General features: G+C 38.4%; 1 protein-coding gene across 1 annotated transcript; it reads right to left on the bottom strand.

Annotated features, from left to right (window-relative positions):
- Positions 1 to 45: 45 nt before the first annotated feature.
- On the bottom strand, positions 46 to 27967 carry FNDC7 (fibronectin type III domain containing 7). The gene is made up of 11 exons (XM_072638486.1): positions 27670 to 27967; positions 21534 to 21788; positions 19481 to 19741; positions 15907 to 16164; positions 12297 to 12551; positions 10176 to 10433; positions 8790 to 9044; positions 6862 to 7116; positions 4706 to 4966; positions 1177 to 1206; positions 46 to 77 (listed from the first exon to the last, which is right to left on the bottom strand). Exons 1-11 carry the CDS (start codon positions 27854 to 27856, stop codon positions 46 to 48), a joined length of 2307 nt encoding a protein of 768 aa, XP_072494587.1. The 5' UTR covers positions 27857 to 27967.
- Positions 27968 to 27991: the final 24 nt, after the last annotated feature.

The raw sequence follows: 27991 nt of genomic DNA, 5'->3' as shown, positions 1-27991 counted from the left end.
TTACTTGCTGTACTGGATCATTGTTTCCATCCAAAATTTGATATATTATTCTGCATTTCTTTTTCCTCTGAAAATCACTGAATAAAAGACATAGAAAGTAAGAGAATAGCAATTTTTAGCTAAAAACAATAGCTGGGCAGTGGGGTTTCTTTTTTAATCTCCTTTGAATCAACATTTTTGGTTCAAAATAAACTTTTTATAGAACTCCATAGCAACTGAACAGGAAATGGAGGCTAGCAGAACAATTCCATCTTCCAGGAGGGATTGAGTCAGCAGAATGTATTTTACCAAGGTTAATAGAAGTTCCCCTTCTCCATTCTTTCCGATCCATTTTTCTCCAAAAGAATCCCATATTTAGCTGATTTCAGAGAAGTTGGATTAGGAAAATGTGAATTTGTGTCATAGTGTCATGGTCAACAATGTCTTCATTTTTCTCTAGGCTGCATTCTTTCTTGCCTATCTAGATTTTCTCTACCAAGCCATAAAAACCAATTCATGAAAACCCACTTTAGCCCTGGACTTCTCATATTGGAAGTACCTTCAGCCTCTGTGGCTTCTCCCTTTGATTGGCTGGTTCCTTTCAGAACCTCCATTTGAAGGAGGATGCCCAGGCTGGTTATTATGTGTTCATTCCTCTCCAGGCTGTACTCCTGACTGTCTAGACTTTGTCTACAGTGTCCTTTGCCCAGGTACCTTCATCTCTTCTCTCCCACCCCCTCCTTGTCAACTTTGTTTTATGTGTTGTCTTCCCTCATCAGAATGTAGACTCCATGAAGGCAGGGGCTGGCTTTCTCTCTGCTTGGCCATATATATATATATACACACACACACATATGTTGTGTATTTACATGTAATACATTTATATACAATTTATATATTATGTAATATATTTATATATAGGTATACACACATATACATACATATATCTTTATATAGGCCTATGATTTTAATGATTTATGGGAGCTCCACCAACTTAGATTACAACTTATCTATAACTTGTAGTCTTAAAGAGTTGCCTAAGCCTCAGATTGGTTAAGGAACCTTCCCTTTAGACACACAACTAATATCAGAGGCAGGACTTGATCCTGACTCCAAGTCCAGTGCTCCAGCCACAATGCCATGCTGGTTATATCCATATAGATACACATACTTTAAAAATCAGCAGTAGGGACTTACCCATTCCTACTGAACTGCCAGAGCAGGTTACTGTAATAAATAAAAATGCATAAAAGTTTAAATGGATACAAACAAATTTAACTTGATGCCATAAATCACTGAATAATTTTACTCTGAAGAACTTAATTTAATCAACAGAACAGGGAAATAAAAACTGCAGGAATCACAGGACTAAAGTAGATCAGCACATAAGGGAGTGAGAGGAACAGGCCTTTTTGAGTTGTGTGTCCTTAAATTTGTAGGAATTTATTTTGTTTGACTTTATGTATTGTAACAGAGTTTGGGTTTTTCTTAACTTCTCAATGGGCAAAGTGGTGTTTGAGGCTGGGGAAAGAAAAGAAAGTGGATTTTTGTAGATTGAAAAAAACTTAATTTAAAAATTAAAGTAGAATCCTTATAAGGAAAATACTGAATGTTTCTCTTCCTGACAACTACTGGTAGCTGGACCTTGGGCTTTTAATTTTCATGTCACATTGGTTCCTTAACCTGTGACTGTGGGAAATATGAATCTCACCAAATAATCAGAGAATCTAAAAATCTTAGAGTGGGAAAGAACTTCAGAGGTCATCTATTCTTAGTTGAACCTGAAAAAGAATCCCTGCCACACAACATCTCCAATGAGTGTTTTGAGGTTTCCAGTGACAGGGAACTCATCACCTCTATGGACACCCCATTCCATTTTAAGACAGCTCTAATTTGGTTTAGAGGGTGAGAAGGCCATGACCTAGACAGAAATTAACTTGATTATCACTGTAATTTCATTTCTTTTACTTTTTTAGAGGCAGTTGAGGGTTGAGTGACTTGCCCATGGTCACACAGCTAGTAAGTATCTGAGGCCAGATTTGAACTCAGGTCCTTCTTATTCTAGGGCCAGTACTCTATTGTCCTCTGTATCACCTAGCTGTCCCTTCTAATTTAGTTTAAATCTGGTTCTCTACAGTTTCTATCCCATTGGCCATCACTCTATCCTCAAAATCCTCAAAAAAAATATCTGAAGACAGAATTTATGTGCCTCATACTTTTTTCCCCCTTCTCCAAGCTAAATAGCCCCAGTTCCACCAGTTGATCTTTATGTTACAGCCTCAAGTTTCCACAAGTCTCCTAAGGCAGCTGCATAGCACAATGGAAGGAGCTCCGGGGTTACAGTTAAGAAAACCTGTGTTCAAATCCAGCCTCACATACTTACAAGCTATGTAACCTTGGGCAAGTCACTTAGCCTCTATTTGCCTCAGTTTCCCCAACTGTAAAATAGAGATCATAATAACATCTACCTCCCAGGGTGGCTGTGCAGATCAATGAGATAATATTTGTAAAGTGTTTAACATGGTGTCTGTCACATAGCAGGTGCTATATAAATGTTAACTATTATAATTATTTATCATTGTTATTTTTTCTCACCATCCTATTTGCCTCACTCTAAACACAGTTCATCCTATCAATGAATCTACTTAAATATGACCTCCAGAACTGGAAATAATTCTCTAGATGCATTCCGACCATCATAATGGATAGTGTAACTATTCTTTTACGTGTTTTGTACTCTGGTCTTCCATTAATTCAGCCCAAGATGTTAATAGCTTTTTCTGCCCGTTCTATCATGTTTCATTCACCTTAAGCTTGTATCCCTCTAAAATTCTCAGGTCTTTTTCATGAGAATTGTTCCTGGACATCTCTCACCAATTTTATATTTTTGTAGCTGATTTTTTGAACCTAGGTATAAGATTTACATTTATTTCTGTTTATTTCACCTTAATAGCTGTGGTCCATTGTTCCAGTTGGATAAGATCTTTTTGGATTCCAATACTGTACCCAGTGCATTAGGGATCATTCCTACCTAATGATTACAGAATGCAGGAATATCCTCTCTATTCTTTCATCTAAATAATTGATGAACAATGCACTGAACGGAAGGAAAGATAGAGTCCTGTTGTATTCCATGAGAGATCTCCCTCCAAGTAGACAATGGTTAGTTAATCAATATTTTGGGGGTCTTACTGGTCTATCAGTTTGGACCTACCAAACTGTATCATCATTTGGATCATATCTTTCCATCTAACACTATACTAAGCTCTCAATGTAGATTTAAATGATTATCCTTTACTTGAGTATTTACATTTTAATAAGAGGAACTATTGGGGACTAAAACGTCTTCATGACTCTATGGAATAAAGTTCTATTCCTAATGACGTTTTGAGCACCTTTTCTTAAGCTATCTCCTTCTTCACTCAACCAGGCACCTTCTCAGGAGTGATGCTCTCCAGTTATCTTGCCCTGAGAGTAAAACATAAACTCTGTGAATGACAGTAGCTACACAGAGAGAAAGCTAGGGCCAAGTGCTTTTTCAAGAGCACTTGACCCTAGTTCTTTACATGAATTATCTTAAATCCCTTGAATTTTGTTTCTGTTCGTATGTTCATCTGCAAATTTCAAGTGGTTTTTTTTTGCCTATTTAAAAATAGATGGAAAGCATATGAAAGTTATCTGGATAAGATTGTAGTTATGGTTTGAAGGAAGGTTAGTGAATTTTTCTGTTTTTTTCTGTCATCTCTAGAAAGAATAATACTTCATTCAATCAAGGAAGAATTATTAAACTGTGTGCAAAGCTCTGTGCTGGACGTAGAGGGAGATCCAAAGATGTCAATACCCAGATTTTGTGATCACCAACTGCCCTATTTTGAAATCTATGTTTTTATCCCTCACCCGGGCCTATTCTCCCTATCCCATCTCCCATTAGCTCTGAGGGTATATAAAAAATCATTCCCCCAGTTTGAAAACAAAGTGCTATACAAAATAGCCCTTTTGGGGTATGGGTGAGTAAGGTAAGGGGAGGGGTATCACAAAATTTAATACAGAGAGAGTATGGAGACACCAGAATCATTGGAGATCATTGACTGCCAAAGCTGGCTAACTTGAAATTTATGTTCTTTTTATCAAAGCAACCTTTTATAGGAGGAGATTGAAAAGCAGTACTTCATAGTGGATAGAATTCTGGACCTGGAATCCTAAAGACCTAGGTTTAGATCCTACCACTGATGCTTGCTAGGGGTGAGGCTATGAGCAAGAAACTTAATATCCCTAAACCAAGACAGGTAGTTTGGTATAATGTCTAAAGAGTGGGCCACAGAACTAGGAAGACCTGGGTTCAAGTTTCACCTTTGACATAGACTGATTATATGAAACCCTGGGTAAGGAACTTAACTTCTCAATGCCCTAGACAACTCTCTGATACAAGTTGCTGACTTGTATTGGGAGGAAGGAATTTCCTCACTCAGAAGTCCTCTATATGAATGCAATCACATGTCCAGTCTTGGACCTAATCAGAACAAACCTAATCCCTACTACTTACCTCCTCAGATAATTGTGAAGTTCACAAGAAATATGCACATAAATGCCTTTGTAAACTTTAAAGTGCTTTATAAATAGCAGTTATTATTATTCTAACCTATCCATAACCTTTCCAAATAGCAAATAAATTTAGTCTCAATGAATCTTGGTGTACAGGAATGACATGGGAGTGGTCTCAGTTTACCTGAATATATTTTTTGAGGGCAGAAGGTAAGTTTCGATCCCATTTCATCAACTGGAGACACCATGACTGTATACACATCCCCACAGGGTATCTCAGTGATGTCACAGTAACTAAGTGCAGAGGTTGGGGTACAAGTGAAAACACCTTTAGATCCATAAAGTTCTGCCCTGTAGTTTGCAGACCCTACAGATGCTCGCCAGCAGATCTGAATACCATTATTGCCCAGTCGATATAATTTCACCCCCAAAGGGCAGCAGGCATCTGAAAGGTAAAGTCTGTATCAAAATTCTTTTTCTTTCTTTCTTTCTTCCTTCCTTTCTTTCTTTCTTTCTTTCTTTCTTTCTTTCTTTCTTTCTTTCTTTCTTTCTTTCTTTCTCTTTCTTTCTTTCTTCCTTCCTTCCTTCCTTCCTTCCTTCCTTCCTTTCCTTCTTTCTTTCTTCCTTCCTTCCTTCCTTCCTTCCTTCCTTCCTTCCTTCCTTCCTTCCTTCCTTTCTTTCTTTCTTTCTTTCTTTCTTTCTTTCTTTCTTTCTTTCTTTCTTTCTTTCTTTCTTTCTTTCTTCCTTTCTTTCTTCCTTTCTTCCTTTCTTTCTTCCTTTCTTCCTTCCTTTCTCTCTCTCTCTCCCTCTCTCTCTCTCTCTCTCTCTCTCTCTCTCTCTCTCTCTCTCTCTCTCTCTCTCTCTCTCTCTCTCCCTTCCTCCCTCCCTCCCTCCCTCCCTCTCTCTCTCTTTCTCTTTCTTTCTCTTAGAAAATGAAAATTGTCTGCCCATTTAATGTCTACATGACCTTGGCCAACTCATGAGATAAAATACAACTTCTGAAAAGAAGCCACCAGGGTAGAGCAGCTAAATCCCACAATGAGCACATTTTTTGCCGCATCTGTGGCAGCCTGGTGTGTTCAAAAGATTTGGTTTGGAGTGAAAGCATTTTGTTAATCAACTCTGCCACTTACTATCAAGGTGGAAGGAGAAAAGAAGGGGATAAGCACTGATATATATAGCACCTACTATGTGCCAGATATCGCGCGATAAGGGAGCTACAATTATTATCTCATTTGATCTTTGCTACCATACTGAGACATAAGTGCTATTATTTATTCCCATTTTACAGCTGAGGAAACTGAGGCAAAGAGGTTAAGTGAAAGGGTCACACAGTAGGTGTCTGATGCTGGATCTTCCTAATTCCAGGCCCAATGTACTACCTAACTTCCACTTAATTCAGTTCAGTTCAACAATCATTTATCAAATGACTCTACTCTGTACTGTTAGGTACTAGAAAGAGAAAGATAAAAACGAATCAGTTCCTGCTATCAAACAGCTGACATTTTCCTAATGGGTTAGAGGCATAAAACATGTACATGAGTAAGTAAATACAAAGTAATGCAGAATTATTTCAAGAAGGATAGTGCTAACAACTGGGAGGAGTCAGAAAAGGCCAGATAGAAGAAGGGGCACCCAAGTTGAGCTTTGAAAGAAGCTAAAGGTTGTATGAGGGGGCAATAAAAAGACTTTAATCTCCCTGAACCTCAGTTTCCTCATCTGCAAAGTGAAGGGATTGAATTGCATGACCTCTACAATTCCTTCCAATGTCATATTTTTTATGTTACTGCATGGACCTGTGTATTATTAAAATATTTTTCTCTTCAGGATAAAAATGTCTTGGCATTTCCAGCACAATTAATTTATTAATTTCCAACAGAATACCTTTGAAACTTCAGACCAATTGCAATTAATAATTGCAATTATTAAAAATAATTGCAAACAAAAAAGTAGACATTTTAGGGAGTATTAACTTACAATGCAAGTGTACATGATAGAAAGAAATATAGCATACATTTATATATGCATTATAAATACATATATAATTAAAGAGAAAGGGTTTCTTCCTCCTCTTTCATATATAAATATATATTCACATATATGCTATGTATACACATATCTACATATAGCATATATACTTATATTTGTACATGTTGTTTCCCTCTAATAGAACACATAGAACACAAGTTCCTTGTAGCCAGGAATAACTTTATTTTTGTTTTTAGATCTCCAGTGCCTGGCACATAGTAGCCATGTAATAAATGCTTATTGAATGAATGAAGAGGTAGGGTCCTCATTGATTCAAATGAAATCTGCTGTCAGATTTTAGCAAATACTTACTGGAAGAATAATCTTGGTAGGTACAAAAAGCAGTCAGTCCTGTAGCACTGATAGCTTTCAGAGCCACGGTATAATTGGTGCCACAACTGATGCATCCCAGGATACAATGATTTTGCAAAGTGTGACACTTAGACTGTCCTTTGTGAGACTCTAAAATTGTCACATAAGTTTGTGCCCCAGTTCCAATGGTCCAGCTTACATTGGTCACAGACTGGGTGACTTGAATTACTCTCAGGTCTGCTGGGCAACATGGTACTTCAAAATGAAACACAAAGAGAGAATAACTTGATTTCACGTTCATTAAGTTATCGTCTTTAAAATGGTCAGGGATTAGGCTCACGCTTTGTTATGTATCTTAAAATCAAAATGTCCCAAACAGAATGGATAATCTCTCCTTGAGCTCTTCTCTTCCTTTAGTTCCCTATTTCTATTGAGAATACCTCTGTTCTTCCAGTGTCCTAGCTTTGAAATTTCATAATCATCCTCAACTCTTCTGGTTCATTAACTACACCCTTCCCAACCAATAAAAAAAAAAAATCATTTGCCAAATCTTGTAGATTTTAACTTCTCAACTGAATTATTGAAATAGCCTCTTAATTAGTCTTTTAGTTTTCAAGTTCTTCCCTCTCCATTTCATCATTCATCTGACCACCAAACTGACACTCCACCAAAGTGGGTTTGGCCACACTCAATCCCATCTCTAGACTCTTGTTTCATATATTGGTCCCAACCTAGTTTCCTACACTGATTTCATTTTGCTTACATCCTTGATATTCCATTCAATGTGGCATATTTGCTGTTCCCTATACATGACATACTACCTCCTGCTTTCATGAATTTGCATAGGTTGTCTCCCATTCCTAGAATACTCTACATCCACTTCTACCTTTCAAGACTCAGCTCAGTTCTCCCTTGTTACCTGAAGCCTGGCCTAATTTCAGCAGTTGCTAGTGTTCTCCTCCCTACCTTCATTCTGAAATTATTTTCATTATCTTTGCATATGTATTGTATTTACTTACCTATAAACAAATCTTTCTCCAAAAAGATGTAAACTCCCTGAGGACATGGATTGTTTTGTTTTTACTTTGGTACCTCCAGTGCCTAGTACCATGTTTTCTAAATAATAGGTTAATATATGCTTATTGAATTAAATTATGTATCCCGAATTTAAAAATTGGTTAGTCAACATTCTTTTCCTTTTCATATCCTCTGACATACCTATCCATCCAAAAAAGGTGGTACAAATATAACTTTTTCTGACAAAGGGGACCTTTACCAAGTTTCCTGACTTGTTGAATAATTAGACTTTTCTCCATATGATACCTTACAGCTATATACATAGAAACATATATACATGTATACATATTAATTTTTCACTAAGAAGTCAACAAAATATGCAGTTTATTATCATAATTTGAGATTCTCTTAGTCATTTAAGATATTTAGAGACAGCCCTAAGTTATTCAGAGACCTATGGAAGCTTTGGTTTCTTCTTCCCTTCCTTATTCTATTGCTTTTTCAGGCATTTTATGACTGGTTGACACTTCTAGAAAGAAGATGGATGAATATAGGGCAGAGGAGTGGAAACTAGAATTATTCCACTTTACTACTTGATAGTAGATCTTTTAAAATGTATGAGAAAGGAAAAGATAAGAATTATTGGCTAAAATAGGTGGATTTCAATTATACATATGTCCTTCTAATACCTATTTGTGTTGGCAGGAGTTTATTGTATACTATTTTTATATTTACTAAATGAAAATCATTTCCCCCCTAAAAGAATAGGGGCTCTTGAAATGTTTTCTTATGTCCCATTTCCCACAACTCATTCTTTTGCATAGTATTGAGAATGGTGAATGACAACAGCACAAATCTTAAGACAAATCATAGTTTCTACCAAAATCAACACTTGATTTTTGCTAACATACCTGTTTCTAAAGGCACACTGTAGCTTGGCAAACTCTGTCCTGCTTCTGTGTGTGCCACAGCACTGATGGAGAAAAAGGATCCACAGGGCAGGTCAGCTATTGTACAGAACTCTCCAGAGCTTGTGCAGTGGTAGAGCCCAGCCTCCCCTTTGGCGGTTACTATGTAAGTGGCTTCATTGTTATTGGCTTGCCAGTGCACATTAATGATGGGGAAAGTGTCCTTGGACACATTTTTTATTTCTGGACTGCAAGGAGCTGAGAGAGAGAGTGAGTTATTTACTTAACCAGCATAAGACAAAGCAGAGCTAGAAATTTTTCTGGGGCAAGTACCACATGAGTATAGATGTTACCACTCTAGGGTGAATAATACTTGGGTGATGATTTCACATCAATGTATTAAAATGTTAAGCTTAAGATGATGGTATTTGGTTTACGAAGAATTGTACCAGCTTGAAAGTCTAGGAGCATCTTGGACTCTCTTCTTCTCTCCTCTAAAAAATCTAACCTTTAGACCTCTTAAAAGCTTTAAGTTTTAGCCTTTATGATATTAAAATTGAGTTAGACAACCCATGAAAGACATGAGTAGCCCTGAATAGCATTTATGCCAGTTATTGGTGCCACTTTTTACTCTCTGCCATAGCCACATTCTTCTTTCTCTTATTTGCCTTTCTTCTCTTTTCTTCTTTTTATGCCTCTCTTTTTCTTCTCTTCCTCTATTTTTCTTCCAGTACTTAGTACAGGACCTTGCAATAGATTCTTAATAAATGTTTGTTAAATTGAATTGAATTTCTTTCTCTTTTCTCCTCCCCTTACTAAGGCTAAGTTCTAACTCACAGGGCTGTTGGGAGCAGCAAGTAAGATTATGCATGTAAATAATTTTGTAAACCTTAAAATTCAAGAAAAATGCCAGCTGTCATCATTATCATCATTATTGTTTATGAATTCATTCAGTGCCTTTGTTGTGGCATGGACATGACTCTGGGACCTCAAAGGCTATGTCAGCAATAGCACAAATTAAGTCCCACCCTGCAAAGTTAGAAAGATCCTGCATAAGAGCTCAGCATTCGATTGACTGTATGTCTGTCATCAGACTACCATCCTATCTAAGTTCAGAGAAGCTCCTCAATAAGTTGACCATGGGGTCATGAAAACTCTCAAAAGGATCTTGAGCTGGATCTATGAAGGGTACATCTACAGAGACAAAATCACATATCCCTGTAGTACTGAAATAATCATAATCACCATCATCCTGTGCACTGGTTGGCATCATTTTGCACATAGTCATTAAAAAAAAAAACTTGCTGTTTCTTTTGCTAAAAAGGGTCAGTAAAGATCTGTCTCTGCTTTGAAACTCTGACAGGGTCTGGAATAGAAGCTATACTGTACCTGTTGTTACCCACTGAGGAGCACAAGATGTATTGCTCCCCCTGATTTCACTGAAAGAATATACAGTGATGTTGTACACAGTGTCACACTGCAGGGCAGAAAGGGTGCAGGTGTTAGCAGTGTCATTGCACTCAATTACATGGTTCCCATCAACAGCTTTTGTTTCATACATTTCAGCACCACGGACAGGAGACCAGACCAGCTCAGCCGTATCACTGGACACGAACACTGGGTTAATGTCACTAGGACAGCAAGGAGCTAAAGTATATAAGCACAGAGAGGGACAGTCAATAATATTTGTCATGAATAATGATGGTCAGTTTGAGACATTATTCTAGAGTGGGAGTAGAGATCAAAAGATTTAATTTATCTGTTTCTGCCAATGATACATTATGTGGTCTTTGTTTTACCCTCTATAAAATGGAAATAATACCTGTAATATACTTAACTCAATAAGATATCATAAATATCGAAAAATAAATCCAATTCTTTGTCCCAAAAGTCCTTGGTCAGCTTTCATAAACCTGTTTTTCTGTGGTGGAGGGAGTTTTAACCTCCTCCTCCTTCTTTTTTTTTTTTTTTAGCCCCACAAATGTCAAGTCAGACAAAACTGAAGAAAAAAGTATTACTATATAACTAGAGCCTGGGAAAACTCTAAAGAACTTCACTGAAGATTTCTGGTAAAAATCCAACTCTGTGGCTCTGCCCATGGAAAGATCCAGAATTTCCCTAGAAAACCTTTCCCCCTTATCTTTGTCAAACTTACTGAACCATCAAGGTCCCACCCAAGACTTATCTTCTCCATAAGACTTTCCCTGATTGCTCCAGCACATATTGGTCTCTTCTTTGAATGACTACAGCCCTGATTCTCTCATTATGTTACTTCATTTCAACAGGTATCAATTAAGCAATTTGTGTACAAGATATTGTGTTAAACACTGTAGGGGTTAGAAAGATGAACAAGACATTGGCCCTGCCTTTAAGAAGTTTTTTTGAGGAAGGGTGAGACATGCACACAAAAAATTTCTATGTAATATAGAAAATGATCAGCATAGAAGGAGACATATAATGTACTACGTAAGCATTTCTGGTAGGAGCGACCGGGAAAAGCTTCAAGGAAGAGGTGGCATTTAATCTGGCCTTGCAGGATTGTCAGGATTTCATCATGGGAGAAGTGGTTTTGTCCAAAAAAAATTGAAAATCAAGATGTAGAAGGAAAGACCAGAGTGTGTTCTAGGTTGGTCTAGTAGTCCAATTTTCTAGAGCATGTGATGGAAAATGATGCTGTAAAGGTACGTATGAGGGATCCTATACAGTTGTACTGAGAAGCTATTGGAGGGAAGCATCAGAGATTCTAGCCACTAACAGAGTAACGAGTGAGAAAAAAGCATCTGGAGGAGGCATCAATGGCCAAAGATCCTGAGTTCCCTCAATTGACTAGAGATTGATTCTCTGGAAAGTGATGAGTGAAAAAGTGCTGGAGATTCCTGTTTAGTCCTGAGGGAAATGACTGATGGAGGTGTCTGAATGTAAGAAATTTAATTATTTTCCAGAAACTCAGGAGTTTGGGGCATGTGTATGGCATTGGTCTAACTAAAGTTGCAGACCTACTGCCTGCCTGGTAGATGTTTTGACATATTTGATTTTGTTTATTTTGCTTCTATAAGTAAATAACAATATACAGAGAAACCATGTTTATGTGATCAATATGCTAATGTGACTTTTTTGAAATACACCCCAAAGAAAACAATGTCGAGTTTTCCCAGTGGTTAGGAGCTGAGTCAAGAAACTAATTAGATAAATCAACATAGATCATACAGCCTAGAGTAATACAAGCCTCCCCAGATTTCTGAGAACCATAAAAAGCTTTGTATTTCCCCTGGGGACCTTCTGGTGCTGAGTGGCACACTTTAACACTGAGTTGAGTTGGAGATTTTCAGCACCTGATCCTTAATTGTATCAAGTAAGGGGGTTAGCAGTATCACTAATGGTCAAATTTTCCACTCTTTCTTCAACTCTTTTGAGTAACTCCAAGTGAATTCTGCAGGGGAATGAATGATCTGTGATGTTCTCATGTCTGGTGAATCTTTACCCCCTGTGTAGGTATCCCATGCTGCTTACCTGTTGTGTAGTTGAACACATCACCCAGAGGGCTCTGCCCTGCCTCATTGTAGGCAAAGACACTAATGAAGTATGTGAAGCCACAATCAGATGGGAAACTGCATTGGGTGAATGATGTGTTACAATGCACCTCCAAACCGTCATCACTTTTCACAAAGGCCACATAGTAATCTCCAAATTCAACATCAGACCATGACACAGACAGGTATCCAGGATTGTTTTCTTGGATTAAGATGCTTCTGGGTGCACAAGCAACTAAGAAAACATTTAAGACAGAGATTTCATCTGCTTCTTTATATAGGACTTCAGAGCAATGCAAGGTAGCAAGTTTTTGAGTTCTATTATAGACCAGGTATAGTAAATTGTGTTGTAAAGAGTGGCAGTATATTATAAATCAGTATTAGAAGAGATTCCAGGGACCACCAGATAAATTTCCAATTGGATGAAATCCAATGAACTATCCAGATGTTTTTGGGTGGGGGGAGATACATCAAATATTACTTGAAATATGTGGGACATTTATTAGGATCTAAAATACATTTGGTTATAGGGCAATTTTCATAGCACTGAAAGCATTAATTCAACCAACATTTATTAAGTCTTTACAGTGTGCAAGGTGCTGGGGATATGAAGAAAGACACTCTTATTAACTTGCAATAAAGGAACTGGCAATCCAGTGTTGATGGTATGTGCGTATGGACTGTAGGAGGAGAGAGAATACACATGCTAAAATAGCTATTTTAGGAAAAGTGAGATAGGTACAATGGAGAGTGATAAGTATGCACAAAAGAGATTTAAATAAAGTGCTGTAAGTAGTTTGAGGAAGGAGAGTTCTCTTTGCCTGTGTAGACCAGAGGATCAGGAAAGTCTCAAAGATCAGAGGGTGCCTGAGTTGGTTTTGAAAGAAGGGCTGAACTTCAGCAGAAAGATGAGGGAGAGGAGTCCTTGAAGGCAAAGGTTTAAAGATTGGAGAACTCAGAGTGCATAAGACTTCACCTTAACAACTTTTGTATCCCCTACTGCTTTCAATGGGGTGGCTAGGTGGTGCAGTGTATAGAGCAAAACACTAGAGTCAGGAAGACTTGAGTTCAAATGTGGCCTCAAACACTAGCTGTGTGACCCTGAGCAAGTCACTTAACCCGGTTTACCTCAGTTTGCTCATCTGTAAAATGAACTGGAGGAGAAAATGACAAACCACTCCAGTTTCTTTACCAAGAAAACCCCAGGTCATGAAAATTCTGACATGACTACGCAACAGTAACAAAATGCTTTCAATATAATACTAGGTGTCCCAAAAGTCTCAGTACAGTTTTAAACTTTAATAGCTTAAAGACTTTTGGGGCCACACTACTGAGTCAGAATAAAAAATCTCAGAGTTGGAAAGGACCTTGAAGGACATTTAATCCAACTCATACCCAAACAAGAAATCTCTCTACAGTATCACTGAGAGGTGGCCCAGCTTCTGCTTCAAGACCCCTAGTAAGGGGAAACCCCACTGGAGGCAAATCATTACATTTTTAGATGGCTCTAATTACATTTTTACTTCAAGCCTCAGTTTATCTTTTTGGCAACTTCTATTCATTGCTCCTAGTTTTGTTTTATTTTGGTTTTCTTCATGGGGTTTGTTGGTTCTGTCCTTTGGGGAAAATCAGAACAAATCTATACCTTCTTCCAAATGACAACCCTTTAGATACTTGTACACACCTACTACAAGCCTCCCTCTTCCCCCAAAGTCTTCTCCAGGTAAAAACATTTCTAGTTTCTTCAACTAGTCCTTATGTTACACAAGCTCAACTCTTCATCAAACTGGTTGCTCTCTATGGACACTCTCCAGCCTCATTGTTGAATCTTCTTTGGTTTCATTTGTTATATTGGATTTTGCCTGTACCAAAGGTGAGGCAATCCTAGACTGTGTATAAAGAAGAAGGAAGTGCAATGGGTAACTATTCTATTGTTGTCATACTTTTTAAGGAAGATTTTAAATAAAATATGAAAATAAAGTATGAAAAATTTCTAGACAAGGAAAAAATTTCTACTTTCTGGTCTCCAGATCATACAACAGGTAGCAACTGATAGAATATACTTTTTGTAGCTTCTGCAATGAATCTTAGAAAGGAAGGTAAGATACCATCCACAATAGACAGAGCAGAGACCTTGTATGATAAGTGTTATTCAGTGGTAATCAGAAGTGATGTATTATTTTTAATGTCATGAGAATTTCTAATAAATAATTCATAGCAAACCACACTGGAAATAGAAGTAGCTAATGTTTATTGTTATGTCTGATTTTAAGTAGTGCCTCATTATCCAACATCATCAGGGAAGAGAGTGTCCTGGATGAATGAATTTTCCAAGCAACTGAAGTTTTGCCCTTTTAAGTCCCCAGACTATTTTAATTCTAACTTTTTTTGAGGACATCATTTTCTCCCTATTTATATCACTAGTATAGTCTTCAGGATCACTTCCATGCCATTATGTAACATCAAAGTAGGCTTTTAGTATTTATCTTGTATTTGTGCAAAAAGTAATAAAAAAATTTTAAAAATAGAAATATAGAAATGTTCCAATATGTATAGTTAAGACTTTATTTCCTATTGGTTGGAGCTATCCCAAAATACAAGTTGCCTTGGAAGAAATCAGGGTTTTTTCCCCTTCATTAGAAGTCTTCAAGCAGATAAGATGACTTATTGGGTAAGATATAGAGAGTATGCCTTTTCAAACATGAGAGGTCCCTCCACAACTCTGAAGTTCTGTGATACAGAGCCCACTTTTTAATCAAGAAATCATCCTCATAAAACCCAGTTCTAGACAGTCAGGATTCTGTGGTAAGGAGGAAGGAACATTGTCTCTGGTGTCTCAGGACCTGATTTTAAATTCCCATCTTCTTTGCATCTTACTACCTGTGCCTCAGTTTCCTCATCTGTAAAATGAGAGAGGTGGGCTAAGTGGCTGCTGAGGTTCCTCTAATCTCTAAATCTGTGATCCTATGAATAATTGGCTGTTATTAGTAGAATCAGGACTATATGTAGCTAAAGCTTGCTAGAGATTGCAGTATCTGACAGGAATACTTTTCAATTTTGCCAAAACTCTCTCCCATTTTGTGTATCTCTTCACTTTGTGCCCTTTAGAATGGGCTTCACATTCTAATGATAGTCAGGCCTCTATTTCATAAATTGCTTCTTCCGGCGCACTCAAAGGGGCCTTGATGCACAACGTCTTTGGAAGAGCATTATAGGCTCCTTGAGGGGCACCTAGGTGGTGCAGTGGATAGAGCACCAGTGCAGGAGTCAGGAGGACCTGAGTTCAAATCTCACCTCAGACACTTGACATTCACTAGCTGTGTGACCTTGGGCAAGTCACTTAACCCCAGTTGCCTCATTGTAGGTCATCTCCAGTCATCCTGATGAATATCTGGTTACTGGATTCAGATGGCTCTGGAGGAGAAGTGAGGCTGGTGACCTGCATAGCCCTCCCTCACTCAAAACAAAGTCAAATGCAAGTCATGTCATCATTTCTCTGATGGTATGATCTTCTTTAGAGACAAAGGATGAACACACACACACACACATACAGGCTCCTTGACCCATTAGTCATGACATATTTTACATACCAGTCTTTAAGTTCACTGTTGCTGTTGAGTGACTAGACCCAGCATCATTACTTGCTAAAATGGAAAGGGCATACTCGGTTCCACACTGGAGAGCAGAGATAGTGCAGGAAGTAGACTCAGTACTACAATTCAGCTTTGAAGTCTCACTGGAGGCCATCACAGTGTAACTGAAAGCTCCTTCTGTTGGCATCCATGAAACAGTTGCCTTCTGAGTCCCACTATCAAAAGAGACTTGGATATCTGCTGGGGCATGAGGACCTAGAGAGTTGTTTTTTTGAGAAATAATTTGTTATGATGTTTTACATTCCATCAAGAATCAAGGTAAGATTTAGTAGAATTTCAGGACCTAGCCCAGGTGTGATGACTTGTTCCCCCACTAATAGGAGGGCAGAGGATTGTGGATCTCTTGAGCTTGAGGTTCTGAATTGTAGTAGACTATGATGATCAGGAGATTACAATGAGTTTGACATAAATATGGTGAGTCCTTGGGAGCAGGAGGCCAAGAGGTTGCCTAAAGAAGCCTAAAATGGTCCAGGTCAGAAACAGTAGGTCAAAGGTCCTGTGTTAATCAGTAGTGTGATCAGATCTAATCCTAAGTAGGATGACTAACTCCTGAGTTTCTCCCCTGAGTAAAATGGGGAAACTTAGTCTTTAAAAATGAACAGCTACATGGAGCAGTGGATAGAGTGCAGGCGTGAAATCAGGAAGACTGATCTTTGTGAGTTCAAATCTGGTCTCAGACACAGCCTAGCTGTGTGACCCTGGACAAGTCACTTAAACATGTTTGTTTCAGTATTTTTATCTGTAAATTGAGCTGGAGAAGGAAATGGCAAACCACTTCAGTATCTTTGCCAAGAAAACCCCAAATGGGATCATGAAGAGTCAGACACAACTGAAATGACTGAACAACAACGGTCTTAAAAAATATATTCAAGAACAAGCTTTGAAGATTAGTTCCTTCCACAGGTCTCAGAGTCCAAGTATCTGAATTCCAGAAAAATTTTACCTTGCCATGGAACTTGGGGTAAGTCACATAACTTGTGATACCTCATTTGTAAAATGGATACTATAATGCCACCCCTAATTACCTATCAGAGTTGCTGAGAACATCAAATTAAGTGATAGTCTTGCAAGTTATTTTACAAACTGAAAGCATGGTACAAGCGTAAGTTATTTGAGTAGTAGATTTTTTTAAAGATTACTTACTACCACAGAAAGTCTGGTAGTTCAAGAAAAAATTTAAGTATTTAGGAATCTCTGACAATTGCCAAAAACTGGAACTCAGGTTTCCTGAAACCTAATCCTGGATCTGCTATTAACTAAAGGTGTGTTCTTGGATAAATTATTTTACCTCTCTGGGAGTCAGTTTCCTCATCTGTAAAATAATGAGTTCAGACTAAAATGTCTGTAGTTCCTGTCATTATTGATCTCCTACTCAAAGGTTATATGAGTATTTCAGTTTTTCTCTGGAGATGATACTGATGAAGATCCTAGTCTCATTCCTGAAGCAACACAAGGAAGCACTTACAATTTTGACTCAATGGCCAACCTTCAATGAAAAGAATTTAATTTTTAAGTTCCCTAGGCAGTGCTTCTTAAACTGTGCATCATGACCCCATTGAGTCAAGAAAAATTTGGGAATAGTAAAAGGTTTCTGAACATGCAACAACCAAAAATTAATTAAAAATCAAACTCATAACGAATCCGAGGTGTTTCTGACAGCTCTTGCCTGTGTAGCATCGATAATTCACTGCAGCCTTGGCTCTGAACACAAAGCATTTGCACTTTGCACTGCATATGCCCTCAGGCCTAGAAATGTTGCCAAAATAGAAAAAGGGGTCTTGAGAGGAAAAAGTTTAAGAAGCCCTACTGTAGAGGGCAGCTCCTCTTCCCCTCATCAACCTAAAGCACCACCAGATGGCTACCAAATGACAGAAAGAAACATCAAAAGACTCCAAAACACACATGCCTCCTCTTTGTTTTAATGCTTTTAAAGCAAGGCATGTAATTCTTTGTAGTTGCCAAAAGTCACTCTCACATGGACTATAAATGCACATATATGATTTCTTTAACTGTTTTAGAATTTTCAGTAGACCCAACTGTCTTACAGGAAAAATTCTGTAACTCATATATTTTTTTCCTGAGAATATGAAAATGGATGATTTGAAATGGGAAACAAAGAATAAACTCCTTTAAAAATAATAATATTTTATTAGATCTTCATCCTAGTGTCCACAAAGAACCTCTTATTCTGACTCAAAATATCTGTATCAAACCATCTTTATGTATATATAGATATGTGTGTGTATGTATATATGGATACGTATATATACATACATACACATATATGCATATGTGTGTCGTTTATATATACTGAATTTTAAATTCACAATTGCTTTTGGCTTCCCAGAACAACATCATCCTTTGCTGTGTGGTACTGGTTATGTGATATATTTAAAAAGTTATAAATGGGATTGGTGATAGTCCATCTCTATTCAGAACAACCTTTCTTTACCACATAAAATAACCATTTTAAGACTTACAAGGAAGATCCAAGAATGCTGATTATATAATAATAAATGTAAATATATCCAGTAATTACAGGTCTAACCCAAGCTGGACTGGGCATGTCTAATTCTCCTAAAGCAAAGGTGCCCTTGGGCTTTTTGAACATGCCCAATGTGCCTGATGTGGAGGCCGATGCATTCCCTACAATATGGGGAGAGGTAGCTTTCTGCAAATGGCTGCCTGACCCTTCCAAAAAAGATTTAAAAATCTTATCTATGGAGTCCTGAGGCTGAAGATCCTGGTTTAGTCACAGCATGGGTGATAGGAACTGTACTGTTGAGAAGGGAAGGACTCTCCTTCCCCTGTTCTCTCTCTCTCTTACCTCAGCTCTGAGAAATCAGCCTGGGGGTGTTTGTGTTCTGTGTTTTGGGCCTCCTTGGTTTTAGGGGTTGGAGATGATCTCTATGGAATTGGGAAGTCAAGCTACGAAAATCTTGGAGCCAGGATTGTGGGTGGGGTAGTGCAGTCAGCCAGCCTGGCATGGAAGGATTGAGTAGCCAGGGTGCTCCTGGAACTCAAGCCTCAGGGAGGTTTTGGACTTGGAACTGGGTCTTTGCTCTATAGGAACTGATCTAGGCCATGAATTTGATCTTCTTCCCCTTCCCAGAAACTGAGGTAGTAGAAGGGAGAGGAAGAAGATTATGCCTCCCACATGATGGGGAAGTAAGTTTTTATATTTGTCATTTTACCTTTTGAAGTAAATAATTCTGTATAAAAACTAATTTTGAATGTTAGTAGCTAATGAAACTGGGAGCACCCCTTCTCTACTTGGTGGAACACTATCCATGAAGGCTGGAGCCATGTGCAGAAAGCCTAGATACTCTACCCACCAACCCCCTTAAGGGAACTCTGGGGGGTAGGGTGAAATATAACCTAACTGGCTTTCATGTGGTGGCGGCCAGGGTGGTCTGCATTACATGTGGGCACTCATATTCTCTTTTACCAGCTGTTAGAAATGACTAGTTATATTATGCTGAGCTAAATGACCTTTCTTTAATGAACTTACTTGTTCTCTGATTATAAGTAGAATCATCTCCAGGGATCCCATTAGCATTCCAAGCATATGCCTTTATGGTATAGAGAGTTCCTGCATCTAAACTAGTGAAGGTCAAAGAGGTATTGGTGGTATTCTCTTTCCACATCCTACCCAAGCCATTGGAACGCATGATAGACACTGAGAATCCTACTGCCATGGACACAGCTTCCCACTGTACCAGGATCGAGTCAGAACTAGGAGAACTCACGTCCAAGACAGGGGCAGCCAAGACTGAAAAGGTAGAAAACAAGTCACATTCTCTGATACCTTACACGTGTAAATTGCTTTAGAAAAACCAAATGTAGCACAGTACAAACTTAAAAAAAGCAAGTAAACGTGGGATGATCATTTACATTGCCAAAGAATTCTTTGCTTTACAAAAAGATTCACAGGAGGGTTCTTTCAAATAGTAACTGTATATCTAGGCATTTGCTTACAGATTGCTAACTACTCCCCTGAGATCCTGGTAAGAGAGAAATTATTATTAGATTGTATCTGACTATCTGACTATCTGACTACAATAGTATCTGACTATTGTAGATGAGTCAGAAATGAAAATTGAAGGATCTAGGGAATTCAAAGGGTGGCACAATGAATAGAGTGCCAGGTCTGGAGTCAGGAAGACTCATCTTTCAATCTGGCCTCAGACATTTACTAGCTGTGTGACCCTGGGCAAGTCACTTAACCCTGTTTGCCTCAGTTTCCTCATTTGTAAAATAAGCTGGAAAAGGAAAAGGCAAACCACTCCAGTAACTTTGCCAAGAAAACTACAAATGGGGTCACAAAGAATCAGACATGATTGGAAAATGACTGAACACCAACAATGGAACACAAATATGTCAGTGGGAAAATATAATTTGATTTAGACACAACTTCTCAAGAACACTCATTTCATATCAAGGTGTCCATGTACACATTGATATTTAATAATTAATGTTGCCACCCAAAGTCAAATAAGAGTAAGTCTTGGCATGTGTTTCAATATGTGTCAAACTACTACAAAATCCCATCCACCTGTGCTGTATTCACCAATGGTCTTTGGGAATGTGGATATGTGGGAAGGATCAGTGATTCCATTAGGAATAGGTAACTTAATTTTTATTTTTTATTTTTAACACAGTTTATAACAGATAAAGCAATTCAAACTTTTTGTCAGGTAATACTTCTTTTTAAAGCATTTACAATATGGACCACAAAAGAATTTTTTTTTAAACATTAACCAACTGAGACACAAATAATATTTATGTTGCTAACTTCACACACAAGCTCGTGACCTAATTGTCTCCACAGTATTACTAAGAATTAAAGGACCCTAGCTTATTGTTGTTAGTCTAAAGTCCTATGCCTAATAGCTTAATTTTAGACTTAACCTTGGATATTCCCCTACCAATAATCTATAATTGAATAGATCTGGTATTAAGCTTTCAAACCTTTTGACTATAGGAAATTGCCACCAAGAGTTGGGACATTGCAGGGATACAGTTTCTCCCCAATTTCATGTCAGTTCCAGGCAGGATTAGATTATCCACTTGCATTCAGTCAGGCTTAAAGTCTGCCAGGTGTCAGTGGGGAGGAACAGGTAACTTCTGGTGTGGGAAGTGATTTTGCCAGTTGAAGAAGATTGCAACCTTCTCTGATTTGGTAGATAGAGTTTAAGTGACCTGCACAGGGTCATGTAGGTTTGGATCAGAAGTAGGATTACACCCCCAGGCCTTCCTGGCACCAACTAAAAATATTTCCCTAATTTAAGGAATCTAATACTTTGGGACAAAAGAGAAAAAGAAAGAAAACCTTTCTGTTCCATAATGTCCTAATTCTGGATAATCACATTTGACATTTAAGTTACATTTTTTCCTGAGTACATCTAACTTCACAAGCAGTACTATTTCTCATAATTCTTCTATGCCCTGGACCTCAGATAAGAACTCATTCTGTACCAAATTTTAATGCATATTGGCAATGCCAATTCCCAAACAAGTTCACGTTCTTTTCCTGATTAAGTTGCCTCACGATTGATAGTTACCTGTCTTTGCCTTCTTGGGAGGTGATTCCTGACTTCTCCCTCCAGCATTGACTGATCTGATAGTGATTTTGTACATGGTAGCTGCCTTCAGGCCTGACACTGTGCCTGGTGAGTTGGTGACTATTGTTTCAACGAATGACTCTCCATCTTGGGCTGTGAGGAGATAACTGGTAGCCCCTGGCACTGGTGCCCATTCCACAGTGATGCTGTTGCTAAGTTTGGAATAAGCCTGATCAATAATGGGTATTTCTGGAGCTAAAAACCAAAATCAATGGTCAAACATTGTATTATTATTGGCAATAACCACCTCCCACATCCCTTCTGCCTTTCAAATGCATGCCTTCTCATTACACCGCTAACAAGTTCTTTTCACCAACTAGATGGTCCAGTGGATAGAGCACTAGCTTGAAGTCAAAAGGACCTGAGTTCAAATTCAGTCTAGCCATATGATCCTGGGAAAGTCCCTTAACCTCTGCCTCAGTTTCCTCAACTGTAAAATGGAAATAATAATAACACCTACTTCCCAAGGTTATTATGAGGAACAAATGAGATAATATTTGTAAAGTGTTTGGCACATAGTAGGCACTTAATCATTATTGTTCCCTTCTCTCATTCTTTCTGCTCCTGTCATCCTCCTACCTCCTTCCCCATCAGAACCCTGGACTTTGACCTGGGGTCCCCTTGGTCTTTTGGTGAGCTTTCGCCTTAATTTGCCAAGATCTGGGCCTCTGACTTCTCTGCCAGCTCTTCACCACACTGAAAACAAGGTCTTACTCCATCTCCTCTCCCATTTTTTGTATTGTCTCCTCCCATTAGAATAGGAGCTTCTAGAGAGCAAGGACTGGTATCTTGTATCCCCAGTAATATGCTAGTGCCTGGCATTGAGGGAGTCCTTAATAAATGTTTTATCTACCTAACCATCTCTTAGATGAAGACAGGGGAAAAAAGGCAAAATGATTTACCCAAAGAGATATCTAGAAAGTACAAAAGAAAGGGAGAATTAGAGCTGAGAGTTGTTGACAATCATTTCATGTTGGATTTGGAGGGGCAGTGGCTGGGGAGGAGGGAGGGAGTGTGAGAAATGTTCCCTTTGAAAAGGATTTACAAAGGGTTGGAAAGTGAGGAGGAGACAGGTGAAAGGTGAGATCAGCAGTGGCCTTCTGCCTGTGGGAAGTCTTCCTGGAGCCAGGTACCTTGGGAATTGACCTGACTGCCTTTGTGGTAACCCACTGCCTCCAACTTAAAATCATGGACTTTTAGAACTGAGATTATCTAGTGCAACACTGTCATTTTATAGAGAGGGAAAACTAATGAAGCTTCCAAAATAAGAGTTCTTCCTTATCCTACAACTTTATTGTAGCTGCCTTCTCCTCTAAGTATAGAATAACTCACCAGTGCAAAAAAAAAAGAGAGAGAGAGAGAGAATTTTTTAAAACCCCAAATTCTTCTGTTTTGGTTCACAGACAACCATTTCTTTCTGTACAAATGGCCTAGGGATTTGGCAGCCTCTCAAGAATAATAGTTCTAGAGAGATGAACAATATACCTGCTGTGTGATAGCCAAGCATTCTTTCAACATTATACAGGTATGTTTCTCTCTTGCCATCTCTTTAAAAATTATGAGAGTGATTCTGTTGCCAGAAAGGAAGCACTTAACTGAAGGCAGAGTAATATCATAGGGCATATATTCGCTGGACAGTGTAATGTAGTAGGGAGTATACTCACCGGACAATGTAACATAGGAGAGAATATACTCACTGGACAGAAACTTCTTGGCTCAGCCACTCCATAACTGTATGACTTTGGGCAAGTTTCTGAACCATTCTGGACCTCAGTTTACTTATCTCTATAGTAGGGAAAAGTTGATAATTGGAGGCAGAAAACCTGAGTTCAAATCTTGGCTTTGTCACATATTCCCTGCATGAACTTCAGCAAATCATTTACTATCTCTGAGCCTTAGCATCCTCAGTATTTAAAAAAAATAATGAGGTTATACTAGATGAACTCTAAAGTCCTTCACATTTCTAAATATCTAAGCCTAGATGAAGCCTGTTGCTTCTACTACCTGCCTAACAGTGTGGTGAAGATACCCCAGAGTTCTGTAGCGATGTTAATTATATTGAATCATCCAGCTGGGGTAGTTGATCCTTTAAAGGGGAATCATAAGATCATACATTTAGGACTGGAAGGCATGTTGGATGCTTTATTTTACAAATGAGAGAACTGAGGCTTATAGAAGTTAAGTGACTTCTTTCCATGGTCCAACAGCTTGTAAGAGATTTTGAACCCTAGGTCTTCCAAATTTCAAATCCAGCTTATCTCCAATTTATATCTCTCTTTTTTGTGCATAGTTATTTGCATTTTGTTTCTTCCATTAGACTGTGAGATCTTCCAGGGCAGGAACTATTTTTGTTTTGTCTTTCTTTTTGTCCCTAAGGCTTAACCCAATACGTGGAACATAGTAGGTATTTATTGATGTGTCTTGTTGACTGAGCTTTGAAGGAAGTCAGGGATTGTAAAAGGAAGGGGTGGGAAAAGAATGCGTTCAAGGCATGGGGGAGGACAGCCTTTTTTCCTCCTCTGTTTCCCTCTCTCCAAACTTTTCTGTCTCTATCGAGAACAATACTATTCTTCTAGTCACCCAAGCTCACAATCTCAGAGCCATCCTTGATTCTTCCCCAGCCTTCCTCTACCCATTAAGTTGTCATCTCGTCACTTATATCTCTGGAACATATCTCATGTCTTTCTACTAATAATGATACACCTTAGTCATGGCCTTTGTCATCTCTTGCATGACAACCTCCCCTTTAGACTTTTAGTTTCCATTCTCTCTCTTTTCCAAACCTTCTCTTCCTGATAGCTGTCAAAATAATCTTTAAGTACAACTTTGGCCATATCACTCCCCTGCTGGGGAACTTTTCCCCTTTAGGTAAAGAGTAGGTCTTTAGGATATAATATAAATATAATAATAGTAATATAAAATATATACTATAATTCTGTAATATGAACTCAAAGTCTTTCCCAGTCAGGTTGTAGCCAACATTTCCAGACATATTCCCCCTCACATGCTATGTTGCACAAAAACTAGCCCAACTTTTCCAAACTTGGTACTCTATTTCCCACTATGCCTGAAACACATGCCCTGCTCACCTCTGCCTTTTAGAAGAATCCTTGGCTCCCTTCAAAGCTCAGCTCTGGCACTACCTCCAAGGATAGAGATTCTTTAACTTTTTCATTTCGTGATACCTTTTGGCAGGATGGTGAAACCTATGGACCCCTTCTTAGAATCATATTTTAAACGTATAAAATAAAACACATAGGATTATAAAGGAAACATTACATTGAAATACTTATCAAAATATATTTTTAAAAAGTTCTTGCCATCCAGGAAGCCTGTCTTGATCTTCCTAGTTTCTCATGTAGTTTCCCTCCTTGAATTATCTTTACCTATCTGTTTATACACTGTATCCCCCAAGAGAAGGCAAGCTCTTTGAAGAAGGGTTGCATTTTTTTTTTCTAGCACAGTGCCTTGAATGCAGTATTTTCTTAATAAATGCTTGTTGGATTAGATCAGAGGAAAGACTACCCAGGAGGAGTGTGAAAACCTACATATATATAACCTATATCAAATTGTTTACCATTTCAGGGTGTTGAGTAAAGGAAGGAGGGAGAGAGAATTTGGAACTCAAATAAATTTCTGTAAATGAATGTTAAAAATTGTCTTTATCTGTAATGAGGGGAAAAGAAAATATTATTTTTTAAAAAGAGAACATACTCTTCAATGAACTAGCACAATCATGGCCATACTAAGAATGGCTATAAGCTTAATATAAAATTTTAGAGCTACTAAGGAGCAGAATACTTGCCTCTGAGGAGCGACAATCAACCTCAGTCCTTATCTATAGGCAGAATGAGCAGCTGGCTACATGGTGTGATATGAGGCCTTCCTTTCTCCCCTATAAATATCTTCCCTAGATTCCCACATTACTTACTATTTTAGGCTAAAGCAATAAAAGCTACTGTTAATATTAATTTGGAGGGGGTGACACATTAAACCATTATAATTCATTAACTCCTTATTAAATTAATTCCAGATTGGCTAGCTACCCAGTTACCTGGCAGAGCTCTATAGGAACAGAACATGGGGTAAGTCATTTTTAATAGAGTATTACAAGTAGAAGGAGGTGTCAGTGGAGATTTTTGAACATTCAGAATATATAGCACTTCTCAGAAGGGGTCTTACAATGGAGATCCCTAAACTGTCAGGTACAACAGAAAAAAATAATCAATCCACAGTCATCAGCACCAGCACGTCCTGAGTAGTGTGCTAGGCACTGGACTTACAGACAGGTGCCCCCAGGGAATTTGTATGAGAGCTGGGGCTGGAGTGAGGTGCATATGATCACAGGTATGTAGACACATATAGGTAGATAACAAAATAAAAACAGAATAGAACAGGAGTTGAGGAGGCTGAACAACAGGAGGAATCAAGAAAGGCTTCTTGGAGGTGGCATTTGACGTGAGCCTTAAGGGGATCTACAGATGCCAAGAGCTGGAGGCTAAGAGGGAGAGAGTGATGACTGTAATGATAACAAGAACAGTAAGGTTGGCATTTCTGTAGTGCTTTATTCTTCACACAGTATCGGATTTGAAGAGAACAACGTCCCTCTGAGGTTGGCAGAATAAGAACTATTATTCCCATTCTGCAGCTGCAGAAACTGAACTCAGACAGCACAAGTGATTTGTTAAAGTCAGATCCTTAAATGGCAGCTTGGAACTTAAATCAAAGCCATTGGATTCATTCAAGACTTTGAGCTATACCATGGATGGCTACCAAAGTAAAAATATGCTTACTTCACAACTTGCCTGAAGGACCAGTCATGAATAATTCTAACAAAAAGAAAAAATGGATGCTTCTGTATCATTATAACCATTTTGTAAGATGAAGACTAGTCAAGTGACTTGCTAAAAGTCACAGAATTGGAGGATTTGCTCTTCTTTCAGAGCAGTCCTAAACATGTCATACCTCTCCATCAACTAACTCCAGTAGCTCCCTATTGCCTCTATGATCCAATATAAATCCTCTATTTAGCACTTAAAGCCCTTCCCAACATGTATCCATCCTACCTTTGCAATCCCCTTATACCTTATTCCCCCACCTTCTACTACACTGATTTCTTTGCTGTTGCTTGCACATTGTGTTTTACCTCCCTCTGTCCTCCATACCTGGAATGCCCTCCTTCCTCCTCATTTCTATCTCCTAGTTTCCTTGGCTTCCTTCAAGACTTGACCCAAAGTCCACATTCTTCAAGATGTCTTTCCTGATTCCCCGTAGCAACTAGAGCCCCCTTTAAGATGATCTTTAATGTGTATTGTACAAATAGATTCGTAGATATTTGCATGCGGTTCCTTCTGTTAGAATGTGAGGTCCTTGAGGACTGGTCTCTGTTTTTGCCTTTCTTTGTATCTCCAGTGCCTGGCACACGGTAGGTTCTTAATAAGTATTTGATAACTGATTATCCCCTCATTTTGTTTAATATACTTACTGGACTTTAAAAAAAGTAATATTTTATTTTTCCCCAATTACATGTAAAAGCAATTTTTAATATTTTTTTAAAAAGTTTTGAGTTCTAATTTAGGCTTAAAAAAAAAAACTAACCCAAGTATTATTAAGTTTCTACTATGCACCAGGCACTCTACAAACGTTATCTATTTGATTCTCACAAACTACCCTGGGAAGTAGGTACTGTTATCACCATTTTATAGATGAGGAAACTGAGGCAGATAGGAATTCAGTGACTTGCCTAGGGTCTAGTAAGTGCCTGACGATATATTTGAACTCAGATCTATCTGATTCCAGGCCCAAGGCTTTATCTAGTCTGCCACAAGATTGAGTTTGTGTTTCTTATATGTCCTACGATCCACTGCTTTGATGTTTTTAGATAATCGTTTATATGTTCTATTCAGCTTTTACTGGAAATAATCTGGTTAATTTAAAAAAATAAACACAAAAATATGATCCTGGTGATGGAATCCCTGTGGCTCCTAACACAGACTATAAAACCCCTAACCAGGAAAACACCCATTTCCGTAGTAGTAACAGAACACACCACTGGTGTAAGCTACTCAGAACTAACCTGTTAACTGCATTTTCAGTGCCTCAGCCATCAACATCCCATTCTTATTGAGGGCATCCACTTTAATGGTATGGACGGTGTTGGGTCTGAGGGAGGCGACTGTGCCTAGCAGCGTGACATCATTGAAAAGGGCAAATATGGAAGGGCCTAACATATTGACAGGAGTGACTGTGACCTTGTAAGACATAGCACCTGCAATCTTGGCCCACCTCAGATTAATGCTTGTGGAAGTCACATTACATACGGAGACAGTGAAGTCTGCTGAAAGACCAAGAAATACTTCAGTTAGCTTCCCATTTCCTGTAAATAAACTCTAGGTATG

The sequence above is a fragment of the Notamacropus eugenii genome, chromosome 2 (genome assembly GCF_028372415.1).
Source record: "Notamacropus eugenii isolate mMacEug1 chromosome 2, mMacEug1.pri_v2, whole genome shotgun sequence".
NCBI lineage: Eukaryota > Metazoa > Chordata > Mammalia > Diprotodontia > Macropodidae > Notamacropus > Notamacropus eugenii.
Note: the sequence above shows the minus strand (reverse complement) of the source record. Positions and strands in the feature narration are given on the sequence as shown.